The following is a 17,470-nucleotide window of genomic DNA, read 5'->3' on the forward strand; positions in this document are numbered from 1 at the left end:
GCCTGGGGTACCATAAACCCCTTTATTCCCTCTAGCACAGGGAACACTCTTTCTGGGCCACAGGAAAATCCTGCTCCTGGCCCCTGACCCCCTGTTTCTACAAACAAATTGTGTCTTCTCTCAAATGCTTTTCTCTTTTCTTAAATATTATATGCTACATTATTAAACTTAGAATCAGAATCATTAGCTACAAAGAAATTAGTTTCCTTTTTCTCATTGCAGGAATGGCATATACTTCAAACATCTCAAGAGTTGAGAGGAAATCTATCCTTTCTAGAACACTTGAGTTCCCATTTTCTCTGTGGAGAGGGTGCTTTCTTGAAAAATGTGAAGTAAACCCACATCATCCCCCATGACCATGAGCATTGCATCCTATCCTTTCCACCAGCTTCAGGGCCCTGGAAGGTCTGGGTCCTGCTCACTTCTTGGAACTCAGTTCATCTTGCTCTCATTCAGTCCACTCTCCTCTGTGTGATCTTGAAAGCACTGAGCTTGTTCCTTTCTCGTCCCTCAAGTTCATCCTCCATCCTTTGCAGTTGCTGCTCCCTCAGTTTCAAATGCCGTCCTCCCAACACTCTCTCCCCCACCTTCATATGACTTGCTCAACTCAATATTCAAGTCTCTGCTCATGTCACCTCCTCAGAGAGGACTTTTTTCCTGACCACCCCCATCAAAAAGGGCATATCCTTTCATGCTTGTCAGATTCTGACTCATTTCTGCTTTATTTTTCTTTATGATACTTATTATTCCCTGAAACTATATTTTCATTTGTCCACTTACCTAGTGTTCAGTCTCCACTAATAAATTGAAGCAGCACGAGGGCAGACCTGGTTACCCTTGCTAATTGCCACATTCCCAGAACCTAGAACAATGGAAATGTTGGAGTCAGACTGCTGGTGTGCAAATCTTAGCTAACCACTTAGTAGATCATGACTCTGGGCAAGTTAGCTCCATGCCTGTGTTTCCTTATCTGTAAATCAAATAGAATACTAGTGCACACTTATTTCATAGGAGCTATTGTTAGAATTAACTGAGATAATGATATAAGTGACACATAATAAATGGTGTTAGTTATTTTTTATTATTGACATAATTTTTGCAGAAAGATGAAGTTGTTCAGAGATCTCTAACTTTTGAAACTTTGGGGTTTTTTTAATGTTGTGTTTGTCTTAGGTTCTTGCTCATCGTGGTGGCTATTGGACTCTGCTTCAGAATTGCTGTCGGGCCCTTTGGAACTTTACTCAGGAGCTGCAGATACTTCTAAAACAAGCAGTGGATATGTATAAAACATTTCCTATCAGCCAGGATAGTTTCCTCTGTACCTGTGTTTTGCCATTCTATTTGGGAGCAGAATTACTTATTGATATGTTAATAGAACTACAAAATATCAATTCTATTAAGGTAAGGGCATTTGGGTAATTATTTTTACTTCATCCAATTAATAAATGCTTTTTACCATGCACCTTGAGATAAATAGAAATTAATATTTTCCTTGAGTTCTTACTTGGTTTGTCTGTATTTCATTTGCTTCATTATTATTATTTGGTTCACAATACATAGCTCACATTGATGTTAATTGTAAATATCTTAGCCTGAAAATTCAACTTTTTAAAGGAAAGAGAAAGTAACATTTACTGAGTTCCAGCTTCTGTGTAAACTAACTGTAATGGTTTTAATCCTCATGGCAATTTTTTTGACAGAGAAACAGACCCCAAGAGAGATCATATAGCTTGTCAGTTGCTCTTTACTTCACTGCTTTGTCTGTCCTTGTTCTATTATTCCAGATCTGGTAGAATTTGCAGCCATTTAAATCTACCACACTATGTTTTAAAACATGAAAATAAAATTGAAAAACTGCAAACATGATATAACCCAAACACATTGAAATTTAATAAACACATAAGCACATTGAGTCATGGAGTTTATAACATTTCCAGGTATAAAATATGTGAAAACAGTAGCACAAAAGACAGAGTAATAAGTTTTTTACACTTTTTATAAATATAAAGTAGTACACTATTAACTCTAAGTGGAATGTGATATGTTAAGGATGCATTTAATAATCCTTAGAGTAATACCAAAAAAGAGATAGAGCTACAAAGCCGTTGCAGTGAAGTGGAAACTAAATAGTGGTCAATGAATTAAAGAAGGCATAAAAAAAGAAACAGGAACAGAAACATACAGACAAAACAGAAAGCAAATAGCAAATAATAAATCTACCCCAATCATATCAATTACTATATTAAATAAAAGTGGCTTAAACACCCTAATCAAAAGGCAAAGTATGTTGGATAAAAAGAAAGACATGTAATAGTTGGCCACATGAGAAGTATTCTGAATATAAGAAATTGATTGAAAATAAATCAGTGGAAAGGGATATACCATGAATAATACAATAAACATAAAAAACTGGTGAGACTTATTAATATTAGATAAAATAACCTTTAAATCAGGGAGTATTTTGACAGATAAAGAGAGACATTTTATAATGAGAAGAGGCTTAATTAATCAAGAAGACATACTAACCATAAATGTGTATGCTCCTAATAAGAGAGATTCAGAGTATACTCTGGACACCCAAAGCATGAAGAGCTTCCAGAATGGTGAAAGCATTGATGTGTTGGGTGACTCCATGGGGAGAGAACATGGAACCCCCTTATCCAGGACCCTTCTGGACTATGTACCTCTTTCATTTGGCTGTCCCTGAGTTGTACCTTTATAATAAAACTGTGATCCTAAGTATAGTGTTTTAAGTGAATGACAACCAATTATTGAATCTGAGGGGGCTATGGAAACCCCTAAATTTATAGCTGTTCAGTCAGAAGTGCAGGTGACCTGAGACTTGTGGCTGCCATCTGAAATAAGGGCAGTCTTGTGGAGGACTAAGTCTTTAAACTCTTGGAGTCTGACCTTAATTCTGGTTAGGTAGGTAGTGTCAGAATTGAAGTGCAGTACACATAAAAGGGTTAGAAACAGAGCACAAGTGCATATGGTGTGCTCACCAAGATGGATCATATGCAGGGTCAAAAAATAAGTCATAATAAAATTTAAAAGACTGAAATCTTGAAGAGTACGTTCTCTGACCCCCACCTTATGAATAGACCAATAGAAATTAGGAAGAAAAATCTCCAAATATCTGGAAATTAACACAGTTTTAAATAACCCATGGATAAAAGAAGAAAACACAAGAGAAACTTAAAAATATTTCAAACTGGACAACATATCAAAATTTGTGGGATGCAAATAAACCAGTATGTAGAAGAACTTAATAGTTTTAAATGTTTAAGAGTAAAGAAGAAAGATATAATATCAGTTATCTAAGTGTCCACCTATAGGAGCTCAAAAAAGAACAAATTAAATCCAAAGTAAGTAAAAAGAACAAAGAAAATAAGTGAAAGAATAAGAGCAGAAATAATTTATATATAAAACAAAACAAAATTAATAAAGTTAATAAATTAATCATTTGAAAAGATTATTAAAATTGGCAGAATCCTAGGAATACTGATGAACAAAAGAAAGAAAAACATAAATAACTGACGTTAGTGATGAAAGAGAGATATAACTACAGATCCTATAGATATTAAAAGAAAAATAAGAGAATATTATGATCAATTTTTACTAATGAATTTGATAACTTTAAATGAAATGGACATGTTTATCACAAAGCACAGCTTAAATCTGACACAAGAAGCAATAGAAAAAATGAATTGCCCTAAATATATTAAGGAAAATGAATTTATAATTAGGAACTTTGAGATAAAGAAAACTCCATACCCAGAATATTTCCCTGCAGAATTTGAGCAAACATAAAAGGACAAAATAATAAATCATGCACAAAAATTTTTTTCAGAAGCGAAGCCAGCTTAACCCTGACAGATAATATCAAAAAGAGAAGTATGAACCAATATCCCTCATGAACATAGACACAAAACTCCTTAATGAAATATTAGCAGATCAATCCCAGCAATATATAAAATATGCAAATGAGGTCTATAATATCTACAGTTATACAAATGATGATCAGGTGGGTTTATCCCAGAAATGTAAGGTTAACATTTAAAGATCAATCAAGCAGTGCCTGGGTGGCTCAGTTGGTTAAGCGTCCAACTCTTGGTTTTGGCTCAGGTCGTGATCTCAGGGTGGTGAGATCAAGCACCATGTTGGGCTCTGCACACAGTGTGGAGTCTGCTTGAGATTCTTTCCCCCATCTTTTCCCTCCCCATCTGCTCCTCCCCATGTTCGTGTGTGCTCTCTCAAATAAAAAAATAAAAATCTTAAAAAAAAATTAAGATCAATCAAGGTAATTCACCATATTAACAGGATAAAAGAGACAAATTATATGACCATTGAAATAGATACAGCAAAAGCATTTACAAAATTTGATATCACTTTTTCCACCTGCTTTCCCTCCCCTTGAGTGCTGCTCTAGCTGCATTGCTCTTGCTCTGAATTCTGGGTTCCTGCTAAGCCAGGGCTGCTGTTCTCTTTCTCTGGATGTCGTCATATTATCTATCTGGACCTCATCAGTCATGGTGAGATGTTCTCTGACATCTACAAGATTCAGGAGGTTGCAAATGAACTGTGCCTGGAGGTGAGGGAGAAAATAGTAGGACAGAAGGTACCATTGATGGAAATGGACTTCGTTGAAGGCCCCCAAGGCGAAGGTACTGAAAGCACAGTAATCATTGGTGTTGATGTTGTCGGGAACCATTACTTACAGAAAACAAGCTTCACAAATGAAGCCTACGAAAAGTATATCATAGATTATAGGAAATCAGTCTAAGGCAAACTTGAAGAACAGGGATCAGAAAGTGTAAACCTTTTATAACAGAGGCTGCAGACAAATCAAGCACATCTTTGCTAATTCAAAACTACCAGTTCTTTATTTGTGAAAACATGAATTCAGATGGCATGGTTGCTCTGCTGGACTACTGTGAGGATGGTGTGACCCTATATATGATTTTCTTTAAGGATGGTTTATAAATGAAAAAATGTTAACAAAATGGCAATTACTTTAGATCTATCACCTGTCATTGTAACTGGCTGCTGCTTTTCACACATCCACACAACACCAGGACTTGGACAATTGGGTGATGTCATCTTGATCTCTTCATTTATTTTAATGTTGATTTATTTGGAGTGGAGTCATTTTTTTTTAAAAAGAAAAAACCAAATCATGTAGGTTGCCTAAAAATAAAATGCATTTAAGCTTATTTGAGAGAATACCTCTTAATTTAATATGTATTTAAACTAAGTCTGTCTTATAGTGTTCTGGAGAAGATAGAGGCTGGTTGTAGACCACAAATAGAAAGCATAAGACTGTGTTCAGATAACTTCTACAGGGAAAACTACTTCTGGGACTGGTATATTAAAAAAAACAACAACAAGAATTACAAGTCTTAATTCTAAGTTGAAGTAAAGGAAAAGACCATATTCATAGAGTACCAAATGTGAAGTGGATCATTATACATTTCATCACTTACAAACAGAAGTAGTTAACTCTGGAAGACATTATCAAAAGAATAAAAAGAGACTAATACAATTGGAAGCAAAACAAAAACAATGTCATTGATGTTAAAGACTCTCAGCAAACTAGAAATACCTGATAAAAAGTAGTATCTACTGTTAACATCATACTTAATGGTGAAATATTATGAGCTTCCCTCTAAGATTGGGAACAAAGCAAGGATGTCTGTTCATACCACTTTTGCTCAATACCATGCCAGAGATCCTGACAGGTACAATAAGGCAGATAAAGAAACAAAAGGCATGCGGATTGGAAGGGAATAATATGAGTTTTTACATAGAAAATTCTAACTCTTTAGGACTCTATAAAGCAACTACTAGAACTAATAAACAAAATAGCACATAAAGTCAATATAAAAAATTTCTTTGTACTAACAGAAAACAACTAGGAAATGAAAATTTAAAAATACCATTCAAAATATCAAGTTTCTAGGAATATATTTAAGGAAATCCATGTAAGATTTTTACACTGAAAATTATAATGCATTGCAGAAAAAAATTAAAGAAGATCTAAATAGACACAGAGATATATCGTGTTCATGAACCAAAAGACTTAATATTGCTAGGATATCATTTATTTCCAATTTGATCTGTTGATTCAGGGAAATTCTAATGAAAATTCCAACAGACATTTTTTTTTGGTATAAATTGAAAGCTCATTTTAAAACTTATAAGCAAATGCAAAGAAATGTGAATGGCCAAGAAAATCTTTAAAAAGAACAAATTTGGAGAACGCCCTACGTGATTTCAAGGTTTATCAATGATGTAGTAATTAGAAGAGTATGATATTGGCATAAAGAGAAACATATCAATGGAATAAAAAGAGACTCTTGAAACAGACTCATACATATGGTCAATATTTTACAAAGATGTCGAAACAATTCAAAAGACTCAAAAAAAAAGTAACAACTCTTAGCACCCAGATGGGTTCTTTAAAAACCATTTCCCAATAAAAGAAATAGGACTCCTTGGTGGGAAAAAACAAAGGCTGATTACCTTTTCTATGTGAATTATACTTGAGGATAACCAAATAATTAACAGTCAAGGAAGAGAAATTTTTCTTTATAGAATTTTCAGGTTAATAACTGAAGAAAGAATGTTGAAATTAGAATATCAGGATTTTGCAATTCTTTGTGAATTCATGGGGGGATGAACAGCACCAGTGAAGTATACTTGTTGGAAAAAAATAAATCAAACTGGAAGCAGGGCAAGCATTTAAATCTAACCAACAATTTACAGAAGATCTGGGGACAGAGAAACATTTAGAATGAAACCATGGGGATGCAACAATAGAAATTCCGACCATGGAAACTCTACAAGACAAACAACCTGGATTCTTCAACAAAAAAATTGAAGTGAAAAAGGAGAAGATGAAACCTATAGATTAAAAAAGACTTAAGAGACATAAATGCAATGTTTGGACCTTATTTTGATCCCATTCCAAATTAATGCACTCAAAAATTTATAAGGTATAAAGGAAATGTGGACACTAGTTATTCAATAATGTTTTGAAGGATTTTTTTGCTAATTTCTTTTGTTAGGTGGGATTATATTATGGTGGTTATGTTTCTGTAAAAATAATTCTTGTCTTTTTAGAGACACATGATGAAGTATTTATAGATTAATATAATTTTGGGGATGTAATTCAAAATACTGGGAGAAGTGGGTATGTGTACAGATTAAACCAAGTAGATCCCAAAAATTGATAATTGGTTGAAGCTGGTTGTGGGTACATAAGGCCTCAGTATATTATTTTCTCTGCTTTTGTAAGTGTTAGAAATTTTCTTTAATAAAAGGTTTTTTTTTTTTAATTACACATGCCCCATACTTAATCTTCAGAATATAAAGACTGGTCTTGACCATGCCAGAAACTTCACTTTCCATATGCTATTTTCATCCCCAAATGCCAGTGCTGCTTATTTCTCAATATTGTTGGGTAATGTTACCAAAATTAGGAAGTAAATAGATAATACTTTTTTTCTTCTCTCTTGATGGTTGGAAATACAATGTCAGCTTTGTTGTTGATGAAAGCTATATTGGAAGATATAGTAACCACACAGGGCTTCCCTCTCCTTCATCCCAGAAGTAAACTTACCATGTAGCCATGGGCATGACTAACTGATATCAGATACCCTCTTCTTCATGGATGGCCCAGGAAAGTTATTTCATTTGGACCCAGGAAATTTACCCATGTCTGAAGAAAGAATATGTCATCCTATAGGCAGTCAGGCTCTGACAGAGCAGTCATCTTGGAAAAGTTGAGTGGGACAGGCTTGATTTCTTCTACACTCACCAAGAGGATTGAGTAAAGGCCAAGAATGCCTCCACATGGAACCCTGAAGTCAAGTTAATGGAGAGAACCCTTTATGCAGCTCTGTGCTGCTGGAAGTCTTACTGTAGAATCAGTGGGTAGAAGGGTGGAGCTCATAACATCAACAAAATGGAAACTACCCTTTATTGAGTATGTCCCATGTGCCAGTGACCGTGCTAAGGAAGGAAATTCACATGGGTCACATATGGCACACCTATTATTCACACCTACACAAGACTGACTTTAGGCATTCATATTACATTGCACAGCCAGATGACTTCCTAGGTCTCTTCCAACCTCAAGGACCATGAATCTTGTTAGCGATATTTGTCCTTTACTTGGTAGAGGAAGGTTGGTACCCTCCCTCCTCTATGTGTGGATTACCCTTAATAGTAACACCAGCTTAAGAGGGGCTGGTCTTGAGTTACCCAACTATTTGTTGGGCTGCAACCTGGCTTATAGGTGGATCTAAGGGTTTTGTTTTGTTTTTTTTTTTTTGTCTCAAGAATTTCTAAGGATATACACAGATGCATCAGGGACTCTTGGGAAATGAATACATTAGTTACATAGTACCTCTGACTTCGGCAAAAACAGGGTTTTCTAGAAGATTTCCTTCTCCATAGGTTTGACCTTTGTATCAGGGAATTGGACATATTATGCCGCAGACTGATGAATGTAACCAGTGTATTATGGAAACTTAATAATTTGCATATACTAAAACCTGTTCTTCAAAACTTTATCTTATTCGTTTAATGTCCTTACTTACATAGGTAGTGACTGTGGACCAGGAAGTATGGACCTCAGTCTGTGCTGTCTAATATGGTAATGACTAGCCATATGTGGCTATTTTATAAAGTTAAGCTTAAATTAATTAAAATTAAATGAAATTAAAAATCCAGTTGCAATGGTCATATTTCAGTAGCTCCAATATCCACACATGCTTGCTGGCTACTATATCAAGCAACACAGACATAGCACATTTCCATCATCATAGAAAGTTCTTTGGAATAGCAGTGTTCAAGCTTTGATTTGCATAATAAAAACATTTAAATTTTTTTATCTTCAGTTCTTTTCCTGTTATATTTTCTATCACATTCAGTTTTCAGAAAAAAAATTGTGTAGTGAAATCTGAAAATACATTTTTTTCCATGTGCTACTTGCAGGTTATTGAAGAAAAAGGGGAGTTCAGTGTTCCAAGCTGCTATGGAAATATTAAAAATGATAATGGTGGTTCTAGCCTTGATTTTGAGCATCTTTTGGATGATGTAAATGTGGTTGATTTGAAATGGATCCATAACTTTGTGTTGAAATCTCTGGAACTTTTGTATCAAGTGGAAAAATGGGAAACACTGGTATCACTTGCTATCCAATTCAATACAATTTCACAGTAAGTATTGCTGTGAGGGCAATTAAAAGTGACAAGCTTCCATTTATTTATTTATTTATTTTTAAAAATTTTATTATGTTATGTTAATCACCATACATTACATCATTAGTTTTTGATGTAGTGTTCCATGTTTCATTGTTTGTGTATAACACCCAGTGTTCCATTCAGTACGTGCCCTCTTTAATACCCATCACCAGGCTAAGCCATCCCCCCACCCCCCTCCCCTCTAGAACCCTCAGTTTGTTTCTCAGAGTCCATAGTCTCTCATGGTTCATCTTCCCCTCCTATGTCCCCCCCTTCATTTTACCCTCCTACTATCTTCTTTTTTTTTTTTTAAACATATAATGTATTATTTATTTCAGAGGTACAGGGACAAGCTTCCATTTAAAAAATGCATTTTAACTAATATCTGCGTTTTAATGTATTTCTACCTCTCTCTAGTGAGAGATACACAGAGCAAGTGACACCACTCCTGGTGTATGCACAGCGTCAGCTTCTTCTAAGAATATCCAAGTTCAATGGCCCGGATGTTACCCAACAACCTTGTGCAAGATATGAGGCTGAATACAAAGAGAAGGTGAGTTTGGCTTTATTATTCATGCAGTTGTGATTTCTGAGGAGTGCACGTATAAAATACAAATAGTTAGGGATCAGATAAATATTATTTTTACTTAGGCATTTATCATTCAAATCAACAAACGTTATTGAAAGCCTGCTATGTGCCAATATTTTCCAGGTACAAGGTAAACAAAAATTAAGTCCTTATACATAGGAAACTTACGTTCAGGCCAGAGCTGATACATTCATTAGGCACAGTGAGGACATTATCTAGAGCCACCAAACTTTTAGAGGCCCACTAAATGTTTTAATTTTTTTAATGTGAAGAAAAAAGTAACTTTTAGGTCAAAGAAAAGGTTTTAATTTTTACTAATACTGTATTTGTATTTATGCCAACATAATCATATGATACAATTTTTAATATTTTTTATGGAGGTGTGGGCCCATGAAAGTGAAAGTGTGTAAGGACCATGAAAATGATGGTGCAGCTTTGAGTTAGATGGAGGAAAGGGAAGTAAATTCTTTCATTTATTAATTTAATAAATGTGTATCGACTATCTAATACCAGAACCATGGCATACAGTTATACAGTTTGCGACCTGGCCCAGGGCATCCAGTGTACATGAGGACTGAAATCTAGTCCCACCTCCCATACCACTCTGTGTGCTTGTGGTGTTGTGGCCACACAGTGAGGGCTCCATTTTCTTCTCACAGAGGTTCCTTACGGCCCTTGCATATTCTTGCCTCCTGCATATTCTAACACAATGAGAATACAGTCTGAGTTCTTGCTTTATGGATTTTAATTTTGGAGGGATAGAGGTAGGGCCAGATAATAAACATGTAAACAGATACATAAACAGGTTTATGATCATTATGAGTTCTCTGAAGAGACTAAAATGGGTCCATGGGTTAGAGATAGGTGGGGTGGGAGGTAGAAATCTGGAATGCCTCTTGGAAATGGTAACCTTTGATGAAAAATGGCCAGCCATACATAAGAGAGAGCCTTCCAGCCCAAGGGAAACATAAGGGCAAAGGCCCCGAGGTGGGACAGGAAGAAGGCCTGAGTGGCTGGAATGTCACAGACAGGGGCGAGAGTGAAAACAGGGGGGCTTTGCTTCTTCCTCTTCTCCCCAGTGTCTTAATGGTAGTGTGTCCCAGGACTTTGTTCTTGGTCCTCCTGTCTTCTTTATCCACATCCTCTCCCTTGGTGAGCTCATTCAGTCTGTGGCTCTAAGTACTGTCTTTATGATAATGACTTTTGAAATTACAGCTTCAATCTAGACCTTTCTCCTGAATTCTGTGTTGACATGTAATTCCCTGTATCAGTCAGGGTTCAATCAGAGAACCAGAACCGGTAGGATCTATTATCTATCTGTCTGTCTGTCTGTCTATTTTTCTATCTGTCATATATCCATCAAGATTTATTACAAGGAATTGGCTTATTTGATTGTGGGGGCTGGCCAGACGAGTCCAAAATTATAAGGTGGTCAGTCAGGATCATGAGCAGGAAGGAAACTTACAGGTGTGACCAGAAGCTGTTATCCTTAGGCAGTCAGTGAGGGATGATCCAGTGAGTAGACCTAGATGCTGTGTGGAGTCTGGAGACCCTCCAGCAGCACATCAGTGACTCACCTGCTTAGGTCAGGCCCACGAAGATAATCTCTTTAGTTTAAAGGAAATTTATTAGGGACTTTAATTAGTATCTGCAAAATCCCTTCAGAGTAGCTGCTAGATTAGTGTTTGAGTAGCTGGGATGAAGTGTGTGTATGCTGCAAAATGGATACTTCCCTCCCTTTTGTCCTCGTAGTTTAGCCTAACCAAGTTGACCCATCAAATTTCATCATGCTGCCTAATCAACGTGTCTAATACACTTCTAAAATTTAGTATATTTCAAAGCAAACCTGTTCTGACAAGTCTTCCCTACTTCAACTGATGACAACACTGTTCTCCTAGTTGCTCAGGCCAGACACCTTTGAGACATCTCAGACCCCTCTCTTGCTTTCATTACCCCACTTCAAAGTGGTTATCAAATCTTCTACCTTCAAAATGTATTCAGAATCTGACCACTTATCACTGCCTCCACCACTCCTGCTCTGATCCAAGCCCTTGTTATATTTGCTTGGCTTCATGCAATGACTTCCTAATTAGTCTTCTTGCTTCCAACCTCCCTGAATCCCTGCCTCCAGCCTATAGTCTATTCTCAATGCAGCAGGTAGAATGACCCCTTAAAAACCTAAGTCAGATCATGTCATTCCCCTTCTGTAAACCCTACAGCAGCTTCCCATCTGATTCAGAGATAAGGTGAACATCCTTATCATGGCCTTAATGCCCCACGCATTCCCCTGTCATCTCCAGTGACTCATCTCCTAATACTCCCCTGAAGGTTTCAGCTGCTCTGTTCTTTAAGACTTCCTGCCTTGGGATCCTCCCATTTGCTGCTCGCCTGCTTGGGAAGCTTCTCCCCCAAATATCCACACTGATTTTTTTCTCACCTTTTTCTAGTCTTTGCTAAATGTCACTTTCTGTGTGAGGACTATTCTCACTATCCTATATAAAGGATTGCTCTATTTCTCTCTACTCTATTTATACTCTATAATGTACCCTTCTATTTTCCTCATTATATTTCTACTTCCTCTAGAATAAGTTCCATAAATATAGGAACTTTTGTTTGCTTTGTTCACTGTATTATCCTTGAGCTTGGAGTAGTGACTGACACATAATAAATGTTCAATTAAGATTTATTTAATGAAGCTGGGAGTTGGGAAGGACTAGGTCAAATAGGGCCTTATTAGGCTATGGGAAAGAATTTGCATTTTATTAGACTGTTTACATCTCATTGTATAAGTACCTACAAGGGACAATAAAGAAGCAGCATCTACATCAGACTGAGATTCAAAGAGGTCTGTATTTTGAGAAATAGGTTAGTTCAAGGAATAGGAATGGAGAAACAAAGGTTCTTGGACTTTTTTTTTTTTTTTTAGAGAGAGGGAGAGAGCAGGTGCACCCACTAGCAGAGGAGGGGCAGAGGGAGAGGGAGAGAGAGAATCCCAAGCAGGCTCCATGCTCAGCATGGAGCCTGATGCAGGGCTCGATATCACAACCCTGAGATCATGACCCAGGCCGAAATCAAGAGTTGGATGCCTAACTGACTGAGCCACCCAGGTGCCCCAGTTCTTGGACCTTTTAAAAGAATTTCCTTTTGTTTAAAATTTTTCTGATTTCAGATATTTCATAATTTTAGGACTTAAGTGTCTGTTAGACAATAAATTTTTAAAATACCACAGAGGAAGTTAGTTCTGAAAAACTTCACCAGGGAAGTTTAAATTGCATTCATTATGAGTAGGGTGGAAAAATCAGCCACTGGAAAAGCAGCCTATATTTTAGATATGTTTCAACTTGCATAATAGAAGATATATTTAGACTAGTGGATTTATAGAATATCAGAAAATCATATTCTCATTGCTCTACATAATTTGCCTAATGCCTCTCCAGCTGTGCTGAACAAAAGAAATACAAAAAGTTATGTGGCTGCTTTTTTTTCCTGAAAGTTGTCATGATCAAGTGCTACTCTGCTAGCTTTTATTTGTAGCATCCTTTTATATTTCTTCTTTTTGACAAGGGAAAAATAAGATAAACATTTTAACAAATTTTTAGCCATAAATACCTGACCAAATAGTATTTGTTTTCCCTTTTCCTTTTTAAGATAACCTGCCGAAATTTCATTGGGAAGCAGCTCAAGATTAATCCTTCAACCAATGAAGTAACAGATACAGAAAACTGTGCAGATATCCTAAAAAAGTTGATCTATTCAGGTTGGAACCATTTTAGCTTGAAGCTTTTTTAAAACAAGGTTTGCTGTTGTGTTCTGCATGTCAGCTCTTCCATAATTAAAATGTTTGCAAAATCTCTTTTGCAGGCTTATTGGACTGAAAATAACCCATTTGATATTTACCATCTTATGTTGCTATAAATGTCACAAGGGGAATTAAAACATGTGTTTATTAGTTTAATCTGTAAATTAAAGAAGGGAAGGAAAAAGAGAACGGAAAATTATTTGAAAAATAAGCATGAAAAAGACTGTTGTGTACATTTCCCCCTGTTTTCATTTCACTTGGGAACTCTTCAGCTTGACCTGTTGCCACTCTCTTTGAAGCTCTGTCTTGACTCTCATAGTAACTCCCATTCCCATAATCAGTGTAGATTGTTCTCCTATTGGCTGTATCATGGTTAAGTTGTAGGTCTTTTCACTAGAGCACAGGAGAAGACAAAGGGACGTCATGGCTCCTTTGCTTTCAGCCGAGAAGCCCTCTTGGAATATTTTGGCAGTGCAGCTTATAGGATTGAAGCAATAGAATAAGATGAAAAGGGGGAATAATGCTTTCTCTCAATTGTGCTTGTCATGTGCCTCTGTTTCTGGTATAGGAAAGGAATGCAGATCTTCCCTTTGCCGTGTTAGGATTCTTTCATTTATTTATCCATTGATTTTATGTATGTATGTGTGTAGGTATGTAATCATCTATTCCTTTATTGAGACAGTTAGGCGGCCATTCAGTCATTCAGCAAACATTTACTGAATGTCCACCATGTGTTAGGTGCCATACTGGGTACTGAGACTACAAAGAGACTAAAGATTTATTGAGATTAAAGATTTGTTATCCTGGAATTTACAACCCATTGAAAGAGACTGATAAATAAAGCAGAGACTATGGTATAGAGTGATAAGATCTGTCATATTATGGCTACCCCTGTTGTTTTCCACTGTAAGCAGTAGTAGTAAACAGCATCGCTGTGCAGAGACTGTGTGTAATTTGGTAGAGGTAAAGGAAAAAGGAAAAGGCAAAGATGAGGTTAGAAAGGTTGGCAGGAAGGCCTTAGAAGGCAGGATAAAGAGATGCAGATCTATCTGGATGGCTGAAGGGAACTAGTTATAAGGATTTAAAGAAGGGCAGTGAAACGATCGTATTTGCGCTCTGGAAAGAACCTTAGGCAGCAGCGTGGGGAATCAATTGAAAGCACAGCACATGGAAGCAGAAGAGCAGCTACTCCTAACTTGTACATTAAAGATGTGATGAGGCTCTGGACTTAGGTGAGGAGAATACAAGAGTAGACAGATGTGAGAGAAAGGCCGAGGAAGTAAGTCCCCAGGACTGTGTTCTATACTGGTTAGATGAGGATGGGAGGAGTCCAAGATGCCTTGGTTTCTGGCTTGGGTGGCTAGATGGATGTGATGTCTTCACTCCACAGGAAAACTGAAGGGAGGAATAGCTCAGAGGAAGTTACTTAGGAAGTACTGAGTTTGAGGTGCCAGGATGATACCTGAGTAGAACTATTCAGTATATGGTTAGATAGACCAGTCAGGCATTCAGCAGAGATTTATATTTTCATTGTCCATATATTGGTGGTGGTTGAAATCAGGGGCTTGTATGAGGTCACTCAGGGAGAGTTTTATGGAGTATAGACCTGAGGATGGCCTCACTTTGGAAGCTGTGTCATTCAAAGTGGGCTACGCTATACAGTAGTAATAAACAACCCCCAAATCTCATTGCTTTCACACAAGGGCTAGTCCATTTTTTTTGCTCATGCTACTGTGTTTGATGAGTTGAGTACTGAGCTGCTGCTCATCATAGGTTGATGGAATCTCCATCTTGACACAAGTTTCCATAATTGTTTCCAAGGCAGAAAGGAGAACATGAATTTACCCTCTAGAGGAGCCATACTGAGAAGCTAGGGCAGAAGGGAAGGAAAGAATGGGCCCCAAAACAGGAAGTTTATAGGTGGTAAGGGCAGAAGTTGAAGGTATTCTCATTGGGTACTGAAGATTTTCTTAATAAAGGAAGGGGTTGAGAGCATAGCCAAGGTTGCTAGGGTAGGAGATTTCAGGAGGAATCTGAAAGAGTGGCCTGGCCCCTCAGGGAAATAGAAAGAAGATGGAAGGGCTTCAGAGCAGTGTAGAGGTTCCTGTTGAGGGAGTTGGTAACTACAAACTTGTGAGTTTTACCACCAATGATAAATCAAATTATCCCCTCATATTTATTCAATAATGGAGGTCCAATCAGAGTGTGATTCATCCTGGTTATGTTCTTCTTCTCTTGATCACATCTGTCAAACCTCCGGAGATCTGTCAATTTGGGATCTACAATTCAGAATGTGATTTATATTATCCCTTCCATCCTAAAAAGAATGGGCAACAAATGTGAGAAAATATGTCAAAAAAAACTTATTATCAAATATGATGACTAGCACCTAAGGGATAAGAAAAACATGCCTAGCATGTGTGACCAGTAGGTCTTATAGATGGTGGATGCAATATGTCAGAAAAGTACTTTGCCTTCTAGTTGTTAAAGCTACATTTGGAAAGGTAAGGTAGCAGGTGGTGAGACAGAAAGGAGGGTAGGTCGGATCAGCTTACTGTGATTATTTAGGTTGATTCTCAATGGTGGTGGGGCTATAGTCAGTTTGAGCAACGACTACAGCAGGAATATTTGAAGGGATAAAATCTAAACAATATTGTAGTGGCAGTAATAATGAATTGGGCCACGTACTATATTGAGCACATTATAACCATTAGCTTTTTAAATTTTTATAATTTTAGAGGGTAGATATTATGCTTACATTACAGATGAGAAACTTAAATGTTACTAGTAAATAGAACTTTGGTTCAAACCCTCGTCTGTCTGATTGCTCAGCCTGTAAGTGCTCCACCAAACTACTTACCTGTTCACCATTTGTCCTCTCTCAGGTTAGTCTCTCCTCTAAACTGATAGCACTCAGAAAAATTTTGCTATACATCAGTGGTCATGGGGAGACAGATACTTTATTCTAACTTACTGTGATCGTATGGTAGTTTTTAGATGATCCTGCATACTAATTGTAAGTCTTACATTGAGTCATTATCATTAAAATCTTGGCATCCAACTTACACCTCTTTAAAAGACTCTAGGGCCTCTGGGACTAGGAGCATATTTCGGCCCACACTTTTGGGCTTATTTGGCAAATTTTTAGGAGGGTGAATTTTCTTTCAGTGTCCTGAACTCAGATCATTAACATGTTTATAAGCATGATGGGTCTAAGGTATGTCATCATGACATGTTTGCAGTACTTTGGAAAGACCAAGTATACTCTTGCTGGTTTCCACACCAGATTGCTGCTTTAGAACATCATAGATTTTCTTTTGGCATAGCAGCATTGGGCGGTAATGCTTGATACATTTAATTCTTCAGAACAGATATTCTAATGCTCCAGTGCCTATGAACATTTGGTGTTCTCATTATTTAACAGCATTCTGTTCTCCCTCTAACTATTTAATAATGCATATGTAATTTGGTATTGTCTCTGTAGGATGTGGAGAAGTGAGAATACCTCACTTTATAGATTATTTTTTGTATGGATGAGTAACTTGCCTGCTTGTTAAGCTTCACAGGGGAGATAACTATGAATATGCCTTTTATTGTAGCTGTTTTTGCATTCTATCTAGGATCTGTTTCTTGAGTTTTGACCTAATTGGTATTTAAGTTATCTCTGATAGGGTTCTTCAGTCTTCAGGTATGTTGGAATTTTCAACCTTTGGCAGGTGTGTTTTATTACTGACTCTGGGCTTTTGGATTAATATGACCAATTGTGTAGAAAGCAGCCCAAATTTTATAGTATTCCCTGGGATTCTTCCTTGGTTGACCCATCTCTCAGGAGTC

General features: G+C 36.9%; 1 protein-coding gene and 1 pseudogene across 1 annotated transcript in view; both read left to right on the forward strand.

Moving 5' to 3' along the window:
- CFAP54 (cilia and flagella associated protein 54) overlaps positions 1-17,470 on the forward strand; it is a 291,059-nt gene that overhangs the window by 141,123 nt on the left and 132,466 nt on the right. The window contains exons 36-39 of the mRNA XM_078076438.1: positions 1,174-1,401; positions 9,001-9,224; positions 9,666-9,801; positions 13,486-13,594. Coding sequence (XP_077932564.1) covers positions 1,174-1,401; positions 9,001-9,224; positions 9,666-9,801; positions 13,486-13,594 — 697 coding nt within the window. The remainder of the gene's footprint in view (positions 1-1,173; positions 1,402-9,000; positions 9,225-9,665; positions 9,802-13,485; positions 13,595-17,470) is intronic.
- LOC118531709 (translationally-controlled tumor protein-like) lies at positions 3,914-4,998 on the forward strand (annotated as a pseudogene).

This window comes from Halichoerus grypus, chromosome 6, assembly GCF_964656455.1.
Source record: "Halichoerus grypus chromosome 6, mHalGry1.hap1.1, whole genome shotgun sequence".
NCBI classification, from domain to species: domain Eukaryota; kingdom Metazoa; phylum Chordata; class Mammalia; order Carnivora; family Phocidae; genus Halichoerus; species Halichoerus grypus.